Consider the following 17833-nt stretch of genomic DNA (forward strand, 5'->3'; position numbering starts at 1 on the left):
TTTTCTTCTATTGATACTACGCCTAATTTCATTCCTGTTAGCAGTGCAATTATTAGCAAGTTCTAAGAACTGCAAATGTAGAGAATACATAATTTCAAAGAGCTGAATTGCATCTAAATATGGGTGTAGGTGCACTCCTCGGTTGGAACACACTGCAACCAGGTTCATCTTTATTGCTACAGGAAAACATCCAGAAGCGCTACAACCTAGTGTCAGAGAACAGCATTAAACCCGTGTAAGTCCCAGAGTCCTAATTTTCTGACTGCAGGGAAACTTTAATTTTCTGCTGCAAGATCTTTAGGAAGCTGCTTGTCGGTGCCTGTAAGTAGGTTAGCTGAACCTGTTGTACTTCTGCCTGTATCCTTTTCCGTAGCTATCACTTGCAGGTAGCTGAGAGAGCTTGATACTTGTTAGTAGCTGTCACAGTGGCGATGGAGTTGCAGGTTGCCAGGATGTACGCAAGCACATATACCCATACTCCTGCCATGGTATATAACTAAGGATTGCTGTAAATGGGAAGAGGAAAGATTTAGGTTATGGGGGTTTTTGTGTTGTTTCATTTTTAAGAACCTGTTTATTACAGGAAATTTATGAGTCCGTTGACTGAGAATACATAACTAGACAGCTTTATATCATAAGGTATTAGGGTTTTAGATGGCTGGAGGCTTAGTATTCCAAGAGGTTTTTATGCAACAGGATCTTACACTTACATTTTCTCTTCTGGATGCAAAAGTTTTATCTACCTTTAGAGTGCTTTTCAGGTGATAAATCAAATTAAAGAAAAAAATACATTTTACATCACAAGTTTCTGTTTCACAGATTTTATCGTTAAAAATCACTGGGTTAGGAAATACTGATATGACAAAAACAAAGACATAGGCCAAAGAACAACAAAGAACAGAATAAGCAATTTTCTCTCTTTCTGTCTTTTGTTTAATGATTAATAAAATTAGAGTAATAGTGTTTATGTATATAAGATTAAGTGCAGGCAACTTAGCTTGCAGTGTAATACCTGTTTTTCACATTGTTTCACGTGAAGCATGCTGAAATGCTTTGAGCGGGAGGTTGGAGTAGATGACCTCCTGAGGTCCCTTCCAAATGGAGTTGTCCTGTGATGCTGTGACACATGCAAGTTGGTGGCCTGCTGATGGAGCACGAACACTGCTGCCTTTAGCCTTCAGGAAGAGCTTTTGCTGTTGATAGTGTGAGATGAAAATGGGCAGTGGGCCCACTCGTTCTGGGCGACTGGTATTAGAAATGACATTCAAGTTAAACTCTGAGCCTTGCTGCTAATCTTAAAGGCAAACAAAAGGAAATGGCGCAGCCATGTAAATTCACTTAAAAATACACCTTTTTGTTTCTCTTTAGTGAAGCCTTCACCAGTGCTTTAACAGCTATGTTTCTGCGGTTCTGCACGTAGCTGCTTTGGATGCTCTGCTGCCGTACGTGACTGGGTGATGGCAAAATCAAAACGACGTGGTGGGATGGATAGATATGGGAGAGAAATAGTAACCTGGAGGCTGCAGTGAGGAATGCAGTGTGTAAAAAGAGCGCGAGGGATACAAACGATGGTTAGAGATTAAATCTGCTTCCTCTTCAGTGGTATAACAATGAAATGCTATTCATTTTCTTACTTTGTTTTCACTGCCAGTGAGCTGTGTCTCTTGTATCCAAGGGCTGGCAGGACAAAGGAGGGAAGAAGGAAGTAAAGCATATACTGCCGTGTACTGGAATTACTTACATCTTTGATTGTTGGCTCATCAGGGCATGGATAAAATGCTGCTTGGCTGCTCCTGGTAGCCTGGGAACAAAAGCTTTGGCAGAAGTCTAGATTTTCTGAGCCTCTGGGATCTAGAGGGTACAAAAGTGTATTTTAACCCATTTGGGAAGGCAAATAATGAATTGTCAATTCTAATACCTTCAACTTTCACATTATTTATTGAAGAAAATGTGACATTCTATGTAAATTGCAGGCTATTACCATAAAGAGGCAGAAAAGTTCAGCTTCTTAAATGTGACTTTGCAGTCATAAAATGCTATACTCCAGAAAAGTAGCTGTATTCATAGATAATTATTAAAATATCTCTAGCATTTCTGTTGCAGCTACACACTATGTTATGGTACATTATGGTGTAACGCTTTAAAAAATTTAATGGGAAGTGATAAAATATTTGAATTCTATCTTTTCTAAGTTGCGCGGTCCCGCTCTTGTGAACCCACAATAACTTTAAAAGCTGCCTTTTCTGATTCTTATCCAGAACAACATTCTCCCCGAGAGCTGAAAAGGTTGAGTTCCTGGGAAGCCAAGAAATATCTGAATATTTGGCTTGCTAAAGAACCTAAAAGCAGTTTTTAATTCAAAGTTAACAATCTGAGGAAATGGTGACCTGATGTGATGCTTGACATCTTGGTTCTGTAGCAACATTGCTGTCAAGTTTCATGCTGTGCAATGGGAACAAGAAGCAGTTTGACATTGCACCGTGTAGTTTGCCTGCCGAGAAAAAGTGAGGTCAGGTAATGATAGAAGGGGCACCGGCAGGAGCTTGGGAGAAGACTGTTAATTCCGTGCTCTGCTGAGGTTTTCAGGTGCAAATTTGGAAAATAAAAAAAAAAAAAAATCAGTGATTGTTGTTTCTGGCTGCAGTGTATTGTAAACCATAAATACCGAGAAAAAGTGATTCTGAGAAGGTGGTTAGTGAGGTTAAGAGAAGGTTAGTGTTGCTGCTAGTCGTTGTGGTGGCATTCTTAGGCAGATGATTTTCTTGTAACACGTTAAAGCTTTCCCTGTTTTTTGTTTTTCTTCCTGTGCCTTCTGTCTTTCCTTTGCAACTTTTCCCTTTTTTAGCTCCTTGTGTGGAAATCTGTGATTTCCTTGGAGTTTCAGGGTACTGCAGCTTCTGTTGTTAACCAGTAGAGCAGGCAGGAGAAAAAAGATTTTTGTAAATCTTTCCTGGGCTTGTGTCTAGATCAAATGGCATGGAAACCAGGTCTGTCTTACCCACCTGGCTCTAAGCTCCTCTGTATATGGCCTGGCATGTGTTGGAGGGACTAGTGCTCTGAGATCACAGATCTCCAGTTTTGAACTGTATCTGTGTAACTTCCACGCAAATGTTCAATAAGTTACATGACTTAGTTTTTAAGGCACCTTATATTCTATTGGTAAACATAGTTAAATATCGCACTTGGCCCTTAAATATCTAAGTCGTTAAATTACATTCGAAACGTGACATTTTGGCTCAGTTTTGTTAGCTTGCACTTGGTGGACTCGTTAAGGTTAAGGAAGAAAGTTTAAAAAAAATAAAAATTGCTTTCTCGTTTGTTAAGGTTTTACATGTGCCTTGGTTTTCTGAGACAGAACGTGCAAAGTGTTGGTGGTTTCCTAAGAATGCAACTGCTTCAAATTTGTTTGGCTTCATGAGTGGGTTTATATTCAGAGTGCTTTAAATAACCTCATATCTGGATGAAGGCTTCTTACCACTGGTGAAAACTTCTATTATGCCAAATGCCCTTTACTTACATTATTTCTCAGTAGGTTACCATATAAACCATAATTTCTTTAATGGAGAAATACAAAGGAGCTCAAAAGAAAAGAAAGGAAAAAAACCCCAACCTTCTAGCATGATAGCAGTAGAAACACAGGCATCTCTGCAGATATTTTAAGAATGTAAACAGATTGCCAGGCACGGATTTTATGTGGTCCTTTTCTGAAGTTTTTTGTAACTTTACTCTGGGATTGAAGTCTAGAAAAGTACATGGTATTAGTTAGTCTTTTAATAGGGGGATGAATATTCGTTCATATATTCCGAGTTTTGAGAATTTTGGTTTAAAACCAAGTGGAATATCCAGACTTCTTTCATCTTGAAATCAGAACAAAATACCTTAAACTACAATTATGTGCTTATATATAATGTTTGCAATAGACTTAAATCTATCAGAATGTTTTTAGTTTGGTAATGAGATTTCTGACGAGTGAACTTGTTAAAGACTACCTCCTGTATTATTTTATTTATACCTTATTGTTCTCTTGTGAAAATATTTACATAGTTTTTCTAAATAATCATTTTAAGGGTTTATGGAAAACAAGGTAGGATAGTAATCAGTGGCTATGTCTCATTTCAAGGTAAACAAATATCTCTTTTAAGGAAAAGACTCCTGGGCTTTTGGAGCTGCTCCTGGAGTCACCGGGCAGTGATTAAATAATAAATCTTACTATCTACTGATTTCTGAGTAGGGAAAATAATTTAAATAGTTGTGTTTGGTTTTTTTTCCCCAAAAAACCTAAGAGGATAGTATTAATTTCGTTTAATTTACAAAATAGGTTTAAGATGGCCTGCCATTATTTAATTTTTCCACCATTTCTTTTCATTTCCCAAGAAATTGAAACGGTGAAGGGGAGAATTCTTCATAGTTCAAGTCTGAAGAACTAGTAAATGTATGAGGATGTTTTCCCTTTTCTCTGCAGTACTCGCTTCTTAATTAAGATCCAGTCATATTTTTTGTTCTACTGTTTTGGTGCTGGAGCTCATCTGGAGACGTACTAAGAGTTGCTACTGAAATCAAGCAGTAGGAATTTTGGCTTTAATTCAATGTTAGAAAAGCAATTTTGTTTCCTTTGTGGCAATTTGGTCCTCGTTCACTGCATCATTCTTGTGCAACTTCACTCTCCTACAGGCTAAAACGTCACCGTATAGCAAGAGCACACCGTGAAGAATTTTCAAGTGACTGCAGGCCTGAAATGTGGCTGATACCTTTATAGAAAAAGGAAACTCCTGTAGAAATTGTCTCCCAAGAAGTGCTTGAAAATTTTCTGAGCTGCTTTTTCTAGTGTATGATTATAGAAAATCAGTCAGCTCACAGCAGGCAGATTGTATTCATATCAGGCTACTGAAAAAATACAAAATTTGCTAGGTATAAAAATTAGATTCCCTTTTGCTTTTCTGAATGTTGTGTGCACAGTCAAATTTTAATGAATACGTACACCTCACATTTTTATGGCATAAAATGAACAGCTCTGTAATAGGTGGTAAGAGAGTATACGATGTATTGTTACTTTTATCTAAAATATGAATGAACTTCACAGCATTGCATTTCCACCGTTCTGCTCTATACTATCATAAACCCTCATTATTAGTAACAATGCAGTCGGTGAGCTAGACAGCATCTCTATCACAGGTATTATGGGACTTTTTTTTCCATAAGGCAGAAATGGAAAAAATCCTGTACTATTAACTGAAACTTAATAGTGAATCACGCCCGCATTTTATCGGAAAACCGTTAAGAGGAAAAACATTCAATGAGCACAGAGGTAACAACACTTTAAAGCAAAAAACCCCATAAAAGTCTTATGTAGGGTAAAATTCAGCATCTGAAAACAGTTGCCATTTTGTCAGACATGAATGCTGAAGATTGCATTGTATGACAAATGAGTTTGTTGCCTGCTATAGGGGGATGCTCGCTATGACATGGCAAGGTTTTCCAACGTGTACTAGTTTTAGAGAAAAAAACAACATGTTTTTCTAAAAAATTCAGAAAGAAATACCGATAATCCATTCACTAAATGAGAAAGAGCCAAATATACTTCATATACTTATTTATTTATTTTTTTTTCCTGAAATACTGAGTAAAGCTGAGAAAGCCTAAGGTCAAAAGCCCCATTAAAACAGAAAAAAAACCACCTTGCGCACATCGGTTTTTAGGGACCTTTGCTTTCTAGCTCACATCAGCATGAAGCTAAAGTGTCACAGACAACAGAAAGTCAAAAAGCCTTTTACAGGCTTTTTACATCCAAGTCCCAACCACTATTTGCCGCTTTGGGTACTTTCTGGCTTTTGCAATACAAGATTCTGAAGGAGAAAGTAACTCCTTTAGGACTTTGAATCTCTAATGAAGTCACTGTGCTTTAAATGAAAAGTCCCGGCAGTCTAAAAGGAAATATAGTGGAGACTATTGTTTTCTATGTCATGGGGGCACATCTTTAATAATAATGGAAGTATAATATAGAGGGAGATGAGGACAGGGGAATGGAAGATGTGACCTAAATGAGATAATAATTAAAAAAACCACAAACAAAACAAAAACCAGAACAAAACAAGGAACAGACATGAAAGTGTGTTTACTGGACAGCAGTGACTGTAGAGAATCTGAATGCAACAACATTTTTTTGCTAAAAAGAAAAACTCAGCTGCTGCTGAACAGAACAGTGCAAACAACTATACCAATGTTCAAGAGTTTAAAACTTATTGTGGAATGAGAGACAACAAAGGAAGCGTCCCAGGACAGGCAGGGTGCCTCAGGGAGTGACAAGACTTGCACCTTGTCCCCTTTCCAAGGCACCAAGGAGGTTGTTAGTGCCTGGAACAAACCAGCATTGCCTCACATGGTTTCTTTCATCGCTCATCCCAATGTGCTGCCTTTACTTCTGTTACCTCGTTTCATAAGATTTTTAGTTCTGTGACCATAGTGGACGACATTGGCTCTTTGGGGAGCCACCACTCAATGCTGAGGAGCTCTCTACCTAGCTGATGGCAAAAACTTGTGCTGTAGGTACTGCTTCACTGCACTGTTTGGGTAGAGCACAGGGAGGAAAGCAAAGGAGCAATTGTGGATGATATGTGATGAAAAATGGTCTGCTTGTAGACCATTAGCACAAAGGTTGTGAGGAAGTAACATTACGTTGTTGTAGTTTCAGATTAAGAAGAGCCTTTCCTCATATAGCCAGTGGCGTAATGGGCACAGCGTACATTTTGAACAGCCTGCGGTTTTGTTCTGCATCGCTCTGCCCTGCCTGTGATACAGATAGGGGTCTGAAATTGATGCTGAAGTGATGGGAGGCCGTGAGGAGACTTTTCTGGTCATGTGGAATTGCCACTTTTCCCTCTGCCAAGTGATGGGCAGCTGGCGCTGTATTTCCCCGCTTATCTGGCAGGGGAGCAGTAGCAGGGTGTTGCTCGTGGTGGACGGGAGATCCCTAATGAAAAGGATCTCTTACCTTTCTGATCAACTACATGGCCATGGGCCCTCGTTATCTCATGATTGGCAGCAGTGGTAATGATTGGTGGAGGAGGAATTCATTTGAGTGTCTCCTATACTCATCCCAGACATAGGCATCCCTGTCATTTAGAAATCTCAGGTTTAGGCATGGAGGAGATGGAAGATGATGTGATCTGTGACAAAAATAGGCTGACGGGATTTTCTAGAAACATATCTCCTCCACTGTATTGTAAAAACTGGCTTAGAGGAGTTCAGTATGAAGTTTTGAGTTGTACTTCGTTGGGTTATTTTCTGCTTCTCCGAAGGATTTAAGGCTTGAGTGGAGCCTTTAGTATCATTGTCGGTTTGGAGTAAGAATGAGTGGTACTTTGTGAAATTGTGAATAATTGAGAGTGTCTGTGGTGGAAGGGGCAGGGGGGAAAGTGTGGAGTTATCTGCTCCATCTGGAGTTTGGGGAGTAGTTTCTGCCTAGGTCCTCCTGCTAAGAATGTGACACAGATAGAAACAGTTTCTGAACAACTGGCCAAAGGCAGCCTGACTTTAGTCATAGTCCTTACTAGAAACATAGAAAAAAACCTAAGAGAAAGTACTAATTAAGACCAGATTGAAAGGGGAAGGAAAGGATGGGAAGAGGGATGGATGTATTTATTTTCCAAGTAGTATTTGTGTTTATCTGATGATGCATGATCCAGGGAGAAAATTCAGGACAAGCCTGAAAGGTATTGCAACAGTGCTTGATCTTTGCCCAGAGCATGACTCTGTGTTGCAAGATTATTGAGATGGACAGGTGTCACAGGGCAAAAGTATTTTTCTAGCGTTTTGTTCTTATGGTTAAATAAGAAAAACAGTCTTGGACAATGATTCTACCTTTCATGCTTGTCTTTATTACAAACTTGAAACACCAAGCTCACTTGTGGGGTGATAGTCCTCAGGTTTCTTTTAACAGATACAGAACTTCCAGGAGTTCAAAAATAGTACACGTTTATATGAGGACAAAAACCATTTTGCTTTCTTATCCAGAAAAAGACTTGAAAACATGCAGGCTATAGAACCTGAAGGGTGTCTGATTCTGTGTGTATCTGAAGTCATTAGGGTTCCCTCCTGTACTCATGTGATTTAGTAATAGGAGCCCTGGTATGAATTTTTTTAGTACAGTGGAGTGTGTCTGGGGCTGTTAATTTTCTTCTTTTGTGCTTCTGATAGGACTACTTCTGGGCGGTTTATAGTACTTGTCTGGGCAGAGACAACAAGCCTTTCAGTGTCCTTGATCTTGGATCCAGAAATTATTGTCCATTACGTCTGTCCTATTGTACAGTGCCCCTCAGAAGAGTTTCAACAGCAGGATATGATGATTGATCTTGATAGTATAGCTACAAAGTCTTTAAAACTTTCATTTTCTCTTTTTTTTTTCAAGTTAAAATGATAGGATGGAGGTAAGCTTAGTGCTGTAGTCTTCTGGGACAGGAGTGGGTGAGAACTGGATTGAGAAAGCAGGTTTCTATTCCGGAGGCAGTGGCAGATTAAATACCATAGAGAGACCGTTATTGAACTCCACTTGTGTCGCAAGCATGTCTCTTACTCCCAGGTGGACATGCCCTGCAGATACTTCAGGTGTGGTGCTCTTACTTTTAAAAATGAATAATAAGAAGTATTGTGACTCTGGTGTTCCTCTAGGTAACTCCTAGGGATGGCTGTGGCTGGATTTACCTCCCCAGGGGTGCTGCGGGGCCCCGTTCCCATCATAATCATGGCTTTCGTTCAGGATGTCTTCCTTTTTTGGTGGGTTGGAGAGGGACTGACTTCAGTATTGGTGTGTGGAAGGCAGAAAACTGGCTTTTGTACAAGCAGAGAGGTGAAATGAAGCCAGGGTACATGCCAGGACTCAAAATGCAGTTTTTCTCAGTATGGTAACATCAAGGAAGCCAGTGTTATCAACGCTGTTAGTCCATCAGCAATGCTGAGTTGTGTTAGAAGGTCAGCCTTGAGTGAGTAACCGACCCTCCTGGAGACTGTGCTTTCAGGAATGAAGAAGTGCTGTAAATAAGGGAAATTACCAAGGTGTTAAATGAGATGATTCCAAAATATCAAATATAGAAGTGATAAACATGGCATTATACTGTGAATTTTCGTAGTACAAGTTCTGTAACTTCAGTCATGCACTGCACATACAGCTGTGTTCTTCAAGGGATTGCTTTAAAAGAAGATTAGAATATAATCCTTCCACTATTTTAATCCAGCAGCGGAAATCCAAGGTAGATGCTTAAAAGGTTACTAATAACTAAAGAGGAAACATGCATAGAATATTAATATTTCAAATTATTTATATTTAGGGAAATGATAGGTGGCTCCACATACAGAGATTTTACACAATTATGAATATTTCTATCAGAAACTCTGCAGATAATTTCAGCCTTTGCTAGAGTCTGTAAACTAACGGATACTCAATAAAAACAACACTTGGAGAAAATAAGGCCACGGGATAAAGAAGGATAAGTATTTTTTTGCAGTCATGGGGCAGGGGGGAGGTCCAAGGGGAACTTCTTTACTGGGGACTCTTTTGAAGGTATGCCCCAACTTGAAAAGTTAGTAGGTGATCTTAGAGATCAAATCACTGAAGCAAACGGTAACAAATACAGAGGTGGTATCTACCCCAAAATTCCGAAGCTCTTGAGATTAAAAAAGCTTATTTGATAAATGTAGTGTAAAATTTCTCACTTAAAACTAATGGTACCAGGAGCTTGGAAGGTGTTTGCACTTAGTTTGGTGCTGCTCTTAGATGTTTTAGAAGGGGGTATAGAGTGGGGAATAAATAATAATGTCATAAAAATTCCAATTTTATTATATTATACAGGAATTTAAACATAAGGGCTCACCATTTGTTGCAAAGTGTTCTTCTGAGGGTGATATAGAATTCACCTCCAGATTCATATGCTTGAAATTAAAATTTTGGCATTTACACAGAGTGAGATGTCGAAACTCAAAATTAGAGTCAGTGGAGAGCTAGTGAATACAGGTCGAAAGCTTACAAATTCAGATGTCTACTTTAGAATAGAGTTGAATCTCTAACTCTTCACTGAGACCCTAAATCCTCAAGATGGTTTTCAACTCCTTATTGAGATACCTTCTGGATTTCTACCAAAGAAGGAACCTATCTCTATAAGGACTCATCAATCCAGGCCTATGAAGATGATCGTTCTGCAAGGAGAGCCATATCCCTGAGGCTGCAGGGAGCGGGAATGAAAGTCACTATGACCAAAGCTAACCAGGTTTCTGCCTTTTTCAAATCATTATTTTAAAAAAGAAAAAAAAAAAAAGAAAAAAAAAGGAGGATTTCAAGGCTACTACTGCTTTTTATTTTATTGCTGTTTTAAATCTGTAAGCAGAGTGCAAGTTGGGATTCTTGGGTCTTGGGCAAGGGAGTGAAGACTACTCCAGTGATAAAGCAGACCTCCTAACTGTTTGTTCGACTTCATTCCTAAGGAAACAAGGATTTTTGTATCCCCTGTCCATGGAGAATGGTAGATGTAAACACAATGTCTGTCTTTGAGGTGGGTTGGCACCCTAATCCTATATACTGAGTATTATGCCCCAGTAAGCACTGAATATTCTAAATAAAGTTGGGGTGTTCCATTTTAGTCAAGTGATTTCTGTCTTGTCTTTGCCTGAGGACTATCTGAAGCAGGCAGTTTTTGTCCTGCCCTTCTTTTTTCCTGCCATGTGGCCATCTGTGAGGCCACAGAGTACGCAGAGATGAGTCTGGATGGACTAGCTGCTAGGTTTAAGGTGATCCAGTTTGCTTGCATTGGCACAAGAACAGCTGTGAAGTAGGACTGTCTGATGCCAGGAGGATGGGAATGCTGCTTTTGTGTCAGTGCCAGTTTCTGCTGTTTTAAAATTGCAGTCGGAGAGCTTCATTTCCGCCGGTTCAGGGACGCACTAAATTTATAACAAAATTTACAGGCTTGGACTATGGAGGTGATACAATTAAAGAGTCTATCAAGATTTCTATAGCAAAGACCTATTCCGAGGAATCTTCAGTTGCCGGCTAAAAAAATAAGTTTTGGGCAATATCACATGCTTATTGTCTGAATCTGTAGGTGCTTTTTTTTTTTTTGTTCTATTGAATTTTCCAGAAAATATATACATTTTATTTTTCAGTGTTTTAAAAAATGCATAGTGTTGCTTTATGCTTTCAGCATTAGCACTATCCGAACTGCTCTGGATGTTTCGATCTTTGAAAAAGAGGTGGATACTATTACAGACTTTCACTTCTTGTTTGTACCATGGTTTATGCTGAGTATATTCTGCATATCGTGTGAGTGGCATATGGCTGATGTCAAGTACAGGAGACTTTACATACGAGCTCATGTTTCAGTCATGCCTCAGGCACAGGCCAGAAAAAAGGCTGACCTGAACATGTTCACTGTGGCTCAGCTATTATATTCTTAGTCAAAAGGTTCTTCCATAGGGCACATTGGTGCTTTGCATGTTGCCTCCGTGATTTAATGAACTGATTGTTCAACGTGAAGGATTGTTCAATGTGAGGGATCAGATTTTCTACTTCTGCATCGAGAATGTCAAAAGCAGGTTGATGGGATATCATAGCTAACGTTGCCTTGCTTTCAGAGCCCTGCTGGCATGATGCTGGCTTAGGCTTTCATGATGAAGTTTGCCACCGAAGACCTGTGCAGTGACATGCACTCCAGCAACAGGTATGATTCCTGTTGAGCAAGCAAGAGCGGTGATGGAGAGCAAGCAGTGAGTTAGGGTGGTGCCAGTGCTTCCTCCGTGGGCAGGCTTGCTGGGGTAGAAGGTGCTATTTTTTTATCTTTCCGGTCTTTGGAAGTGCGCAAGTCTTCCAGAAATGTAAGCATTTTTAGTGTGCTCCTTCTCCTTTGCCTGTGAGGGAAGGATGTGGCAAATGGTGATCAGAGCGCTGAGGGATTTATCCAAGATCACCTGTAGGGAGGTAGGATTTGGACCAGCTTCTCCTAGCCTGATGATCTTCCTCACCACTGAGGTATTCTCTTGACTTAAAGCCTGCTAAGATGGCTTTGTCCTTCCCCCAGGTAAAATGCCTGACCTGCTTATGGTTTCCTCCAGAGACTTTGATATTCCTTCTGTCATTTATCTCATCTTTGCCATGTTTTGTCCCTTGCAGTGGCTATTGAGCAGAATCCTTGCAGGCAAGCAGAATAATATTCAGCAAGTGGATGGAGGTGTATAAAAGGAAATAATTCCGTTTATTCTTTCATTTTATCAGACTGTACAGGCATCTGGGAATCACCAGCACTAACCACCTTTGAGTGTAAAAACCTTGTTTTGTTGTTATGACATCAGTGTTTGTTATTGAATTGCACAATGACTATAGGAAACATTCTGTGCGTATTTGATTTGGTTTTTCCCATGTCTGGAGCCACCTCCTCGAATTTGCACACATCTAATGTAGGTGTATACAGTGTCTCAAGTGCTAATTTCTCTCCCACTGATTATAAGAAAGTCTGGAGGACTAGATCAGATATAGACATATCCATAGTTGAGTAGGACAGTTATTACCCATCATATATGATAAGTTCTGACACCATTCATGTTTTAAGGGCTCAAAGAAATCTTTCAGGAGAATTAAATTTACCTTAAAATCCACTAATGTTATAATCCATACAAAGATGAGCCCTTAGTTTGAATGCAGAGAGGAATAGCATTGATCATTATCACTGTCCTGTGCTCCTACAGATTATCTGATAATAGAAGCTCGATGTGCTTTATGTGGGAATTTAAATGTCTCTGTACCTATTTTACAGATGGAGGAACTATAGCACAGAGGTTGTGAAACACATTTAATTAAAGTGAAAAGTGTTAAATGCACGGCTATCCCTTTATAGTCCAGATAAAATAGGTTACTTTCTACTTTATTTAGTTAACTGCAGTGTTCAGGATCCCAAATACTCCTAAAGTGTAATTTGAAGTCTATAGATGTAGTTAAGCTGTCATTCTTAGATCGTAGGATGGCTCTTATCTAAAAGATGAAGACCACCCTTTCTCCCTCTGTCAAGCATATGGAGAAACAGGAATATTTAAGCTCAACTTTACATGAAAGTGCATGAGAGACTGTTTAAAGTATTTGTTTTCTTTCCTCAGATGCCTGGTTTTTAATTCATTCCTTTGATCAGGAATGGGTTAGTTGCATTTATTTGGGGTAATGTAGCATATCTGACATTTATGTGTTTTGTTAGCCATGAGTAACTGTAATTTTGTTAAGATTTCTAGCATGTTCAAATATTAGACTTAAGCCCCGACTTATGGCAAATACCAGTGTTTGATCGTGCTAACAGAAATGTTTTTCTACTCCTTGAAGATAGAGTACTTAATGTAATTGGTAAATCAGATGATATCTAGCACTCCATTGTAATGCTCTACTTTACATGTAAATTATATTTTGAAGCACCATATCTTTTCTCAGTAGTGATTAATCCTTGAAATAAAGGGGGAGGGGGAAGTAGCTAGTTTGTTTTTAATGATGCGTTCCCCCTTTGGGAAAGATTAACGGTGTACAACTTTGTTGAGTTCAGCAATTTGCAATGAATTGTTGAGTTGTCCATGGAGACCCATTCTGTTCTTTCAGAAGAGTGTTCATCGGGTTACACTGCTCTTTCTTTAAAGGAAATAAGTTCTTACATCTCTAAGGCAAGAGATATTAAGTTCCTTGCTAGCATTTGAACTTAAATAAATCTAGCAAGTAAAACTAAACTGTAATATGTTTGATTGGTAGAGAAAAGGCAGAGAGGGAGAAGGCAACTCAATAAAAACCTGTTCTTATTTTATGTGCGTTTGGTCTAAATTTCAGATTGTATTCAGTGTTGTGTGCTGGTTCATTTTTGCCTCTCTGGGATGCGCTCTCAGCCGGTCTTCAGCATCTTTGGTTGCCCTGCCTCCTTTTCCTGCTCTTTCTCTTTTTCAGATTGTACATAGGTATTAATGACCTGGTTAATTTTGCTGAAAGACCTATTTGTTGCCTTCTGTACCTCTAAGTCCCACAGCAGAAAGTGGGAATGTGCAGTAACATCTAGCTTAATTCCTGCAAGTGAGGGGTAAAGCAGCAGTGCAAAAGCTGGGGTTTCCTATGGTAAACCGGGGGGATTTTTGCTAGCAGTATCTTTTTTGTGTGTGTGAAGCACCTCACAAAATGTTTCAGATCTAGTGGGGAAATACTGTTACTTGGGAGTGCTGCTCAATTTCCCTTAATTAGGTGAGCTGTGTAAGCTACTTCTTTATTTAAGACAGTATGACTTGGCCCTTGCTCAGGGGTGGGAATACTACCAGAGAGTGCCTGAGCAGTGGTATGTGTGTGCTCAGAGATACTCCAGCCTTTCAAAAGTTATTTGGAGGAAGAGCTTAATGGATAACGATCAAGTGCAACGTCATCTGTATGTTGAATCAATTTAGCATCCATATAAAGAAGCGTTACAATCCTCCTTTGTTCCGACATGTGAAGCGAAAAATGGTTTGGTTTGCTGGCAATGAGAGTCCGTATTGATGTTTCTTGTCGTGCCAGGCACTGCACCACGTGTGTGATGTGCAGCCATGTGGTGGGTTCTTTGGTTTGGCTTGGTTTGGTTCATGGGTATTTTTTTGGATAAAACTCTATTGAGAGCTGGCATTTGACCAGGGGATGGCAGTGAATGAAAGTGCTCTCCATCTCTTGTACTGAAAACTATTGAAAATGAGTATTGTGGGTGTGGGACTGATTCACCTGCCAACGCTTCGTCTCAAAGACCATTAGAAGTGACAGTGTATCTTTCCACTTACTGGGAAAATATTACAAATGTAAACCTGCAAACCTGTTTTCCCTTGCCTGGGTTTTGGCTGTATATTTCACAACTGTGAAAGTATTTGGATGCCAAGTGAACGATGTGAAATAAGTAAATTGGAAGAATAAATACAACAGACAAATAACTCTTGTTTTTTTTCTCTCTTCTCTCTTTCCCCCCACCCCTCCCAAAATTGCAGCCACAGGAACAAGTCTTCAGGCTGGCCTCACCCTTCAGGGACCTGGAGCTTGACCCAGGGGACACCTTATGGATGGGAGATGACGGCGAACAGAGATGGAAGAGACTACTTCATCAAGTAAGTGGGCAGTGTGAGCCGTGCAGCCTGTAGCGCAGCGCTGCAGCCCTGCTCTTACTGTATCTCCTTGGAATCCCAATTCCGGCTTCTGCCCTACGCAATTAATGTTCAGCTGTTTTTGATTTCTTGCACGAAGGGAGCTTTGACTGTACTTTACTGCCCTTTGTTTTGGTACTTGGTTATTTCATTTACCCAAGAAAATGCTGATATAAGGGCACATAATTCGTGAAGGAATTATAACAAATGTCCTTAACAAAAAAACCAAAAATAAAAATGCCATGTTTAAAGAATGAAGCAAAAGGTCAGTTCTGACTGAGACTAACAATTCTCCTCCGTCTCTGCCATGTGAGCTCTTTTAGTTTGTCTAATATATTCATTATGCTGGTAATGAGAAGGTGCTTATTTTGATCACCTATAAATATTCTAATTCTCAGATTTCCCATAGTCCTTTAGGTCTGAATTGAAAGGCTTGCGAAATAAATGTCAATGTGGATGATGTGATCGTAAACAAAATTGGCTTTTCTTTTCGTGGTGAAAACTGTGCATAATTGTTCTTTAAAATCTCTTAAGTGGCTTGGATAAAATACAGAGTGCTGTTCTAGCAAATGTACTCTTATGTGGCTTTAGAACTTCTTCACTAAAAAGGGGTGATGGTGGTGAGTTAGCAGAACCATTGCCTGATTTTGCAGAATTAGTTGCTTTAGCTAACATCCCATTTTTAAGGCTAGCATTTTGATTCTGTTATGTGAAGGGTTGGTTTTTTTTAATTACTATTTCATTTTTGTTTATCATTCTGTTTAGAAACTTGCAGGTGCTTAAAAAAGTCCTGGATGAGAATTACAATTCTTTCTTTTAATACAGAGTAGAAGGATCAGACTTAAAATAAGTCCAGACTTTAAATTGACCATTAAAAGCCCTTAATTCACTCAAGATCCTTCATTTGCAAAACCAGAATTGTACAGCGTAAGGACGCGGATCCCCATTGCTTTGCTTTCTCTTCCTCCCCTCTTTGCCTGGGGTGCGTGCCTTGGCTTCCTGGGAGGCATTTCCTTTTGGAGCCAAAACAAAATTTGTAGCAGTGTGGTGTCCTGCGGGCTTTCAACATTTAGAGCGATTTCAGACCTGTCTGAATCAGACTAAGTTGTCTCGGTTAGTGAGGGCTCAAAAGCTGACTTCGAAATGCCGTTTTTTCTTCCTTGACCAAGCATTTGTCATGCTTTGCATGTCTGTAAGACACCGGGTGCAGGGCTGGACAATGTGAAGCTGAATGCCAGGCACAATGTAACTGTATTAGCACAGGTTTTCTGCCTGAACTGATTCGGCCTGTCCAGATGTATAGGTGAGCCTCCAAAGTACTGTGCAGATGTGACTCGGCTGCTTCTGTTACTCGGGTTAGCGAAGGGACCTGCACGCCTTGGGTGTCCATTTTTTCTGCAGGCTGTTGGTATGTTCTCCTCTGCGTGACTTGAAATTCATTTTGAACATTTAATACCCTGCTTCTGTGGACAGGCACCACATTTGATTCCTCCTCTTTTCTCGCTGGTCACATAATGGGATGCTGCACTTGTTGTGTAGCTATAAACAGCTGCGGCTTGTAAAATGCAGTGCATTAGTGCTCATTAATTTTGCAATTTGGGAATGTTTTCTAACTCTCAGTAGCTAATGATTATTTTGTTTATTTTTTGGATTGTCTTTTAATACCTTAAAGTGCCATATCCCTCTCTTAAATGCAGAAAACTGCATCTAGGAACAAAAATCCATAACAGGCAGTGCCAATTATGCCTTAAGTAATGTTAGGGTTGTTGTTGTTGTTTTGTTGTTGTGGTACTTGTTGTTTTTTTTTTTTCTTCCGTGTTCTTATAAAGTGCTTGCTCTCCGTTCTCTTTGGGGCCCTGGTCTTTCTACCATTTTTCTCTGCGTGTAGATAGCATGCTGTGTGGAAAAAAAAAAATAAACTGCTTTAAGGGATGGAGGGAATGAGACCTCTGAGGAAGCTGGTCCACAGAAGCCTTTGACATTTCGTGCCAGACTTACTTACCCATTGATATCTCTGAGCAGTCTTAGGTACAAGTTGAACAAATCTATGTATGTACACGTTGCAGTTATAAGACGTATTCTTGGTCTTGGATCAGATGTTTTAAAGCAACAGCATCGGCTCTAACACATGCACCAGCCGGAGTAGTAATGCATCTCGGGTGAAGTGACAGTCCCCCAGGATGCATTAAAAGCCAGTGCCTTCAGAAACTGAATGAAACTGGGAAACCGTTTGGAACCACGTACTGCTGTACCGAATCACCATCTATCCGCCGTTACTCGTGAATGTCAGCCCCGCTAGTTACTATGATGTAACTGAGTAGTCACAACATATATCTTCATTTTAGCAGAATGACCAAAGACTGAGTACACCTAGTGACTTTGCCAGCGATTCCTCTGTGGAGGTACACAGTAGCTGTCCTTACAGAGCCTGTTATTTGGCCAAGCAGAAACCCTCTCTGGCTTTCAGAACAACTGCTTTTGCAAATACTACATGAAACGTAAATGAAAACACTACTTAATATTCTTCCCTTCACTTTTCATCCCTGGATTTTAGGAATGAAATAGTGAGATGGTTGTTGACAGTGATGTCAATAAATGCAGGAGAGAGATCAGCGAGACAGCATCTCATATTGTCTCCAATGCTTTTTATAGCCATACAGATTAACAAATTGCATCACGCTGA

General features: G+C 39.8%; 1 protein-coding gene across 7 annotated transcripts in view; it reads left to right on the forward strand.

Annotated features, from left to right (window-relative positions):
* FRMPD4 (FERM and PDZ domain containing 4) overlaps window positions 1-17833 on the forward strand; it is a 411398-nt gene that overhangs the window by 283529 nt on the left and 110036 nt on the right. For all 7 annotated transcript variants that reach the window (XM_063341700.1, XM_063341639.1, XM_063341649.1 and 4 more), the window contains exon 2: window positions 14998-15114. In XM_063341700.1, the coding sequence (XP_063197770.1) occupies window positions 14998-15114 (117 nt within the window). The remainder of the gene's footprint in view (window positions 1-14997; window positions 15115-17833) is intronic.

Source organism: Chroicocephalus ridibundus, chromosome 1 (assembly GCF_963924245.1).
Source record: "Chroicocephalus ridibundus chromosome 1, bChrRid1.1, whole genome shotgun sequence".
NCBI lineage: Eukaryota > Metazoa > Chordata > Aves > Charadriiformes > Laridae > Chroicocephalus > Chroicocephalus ridibundus.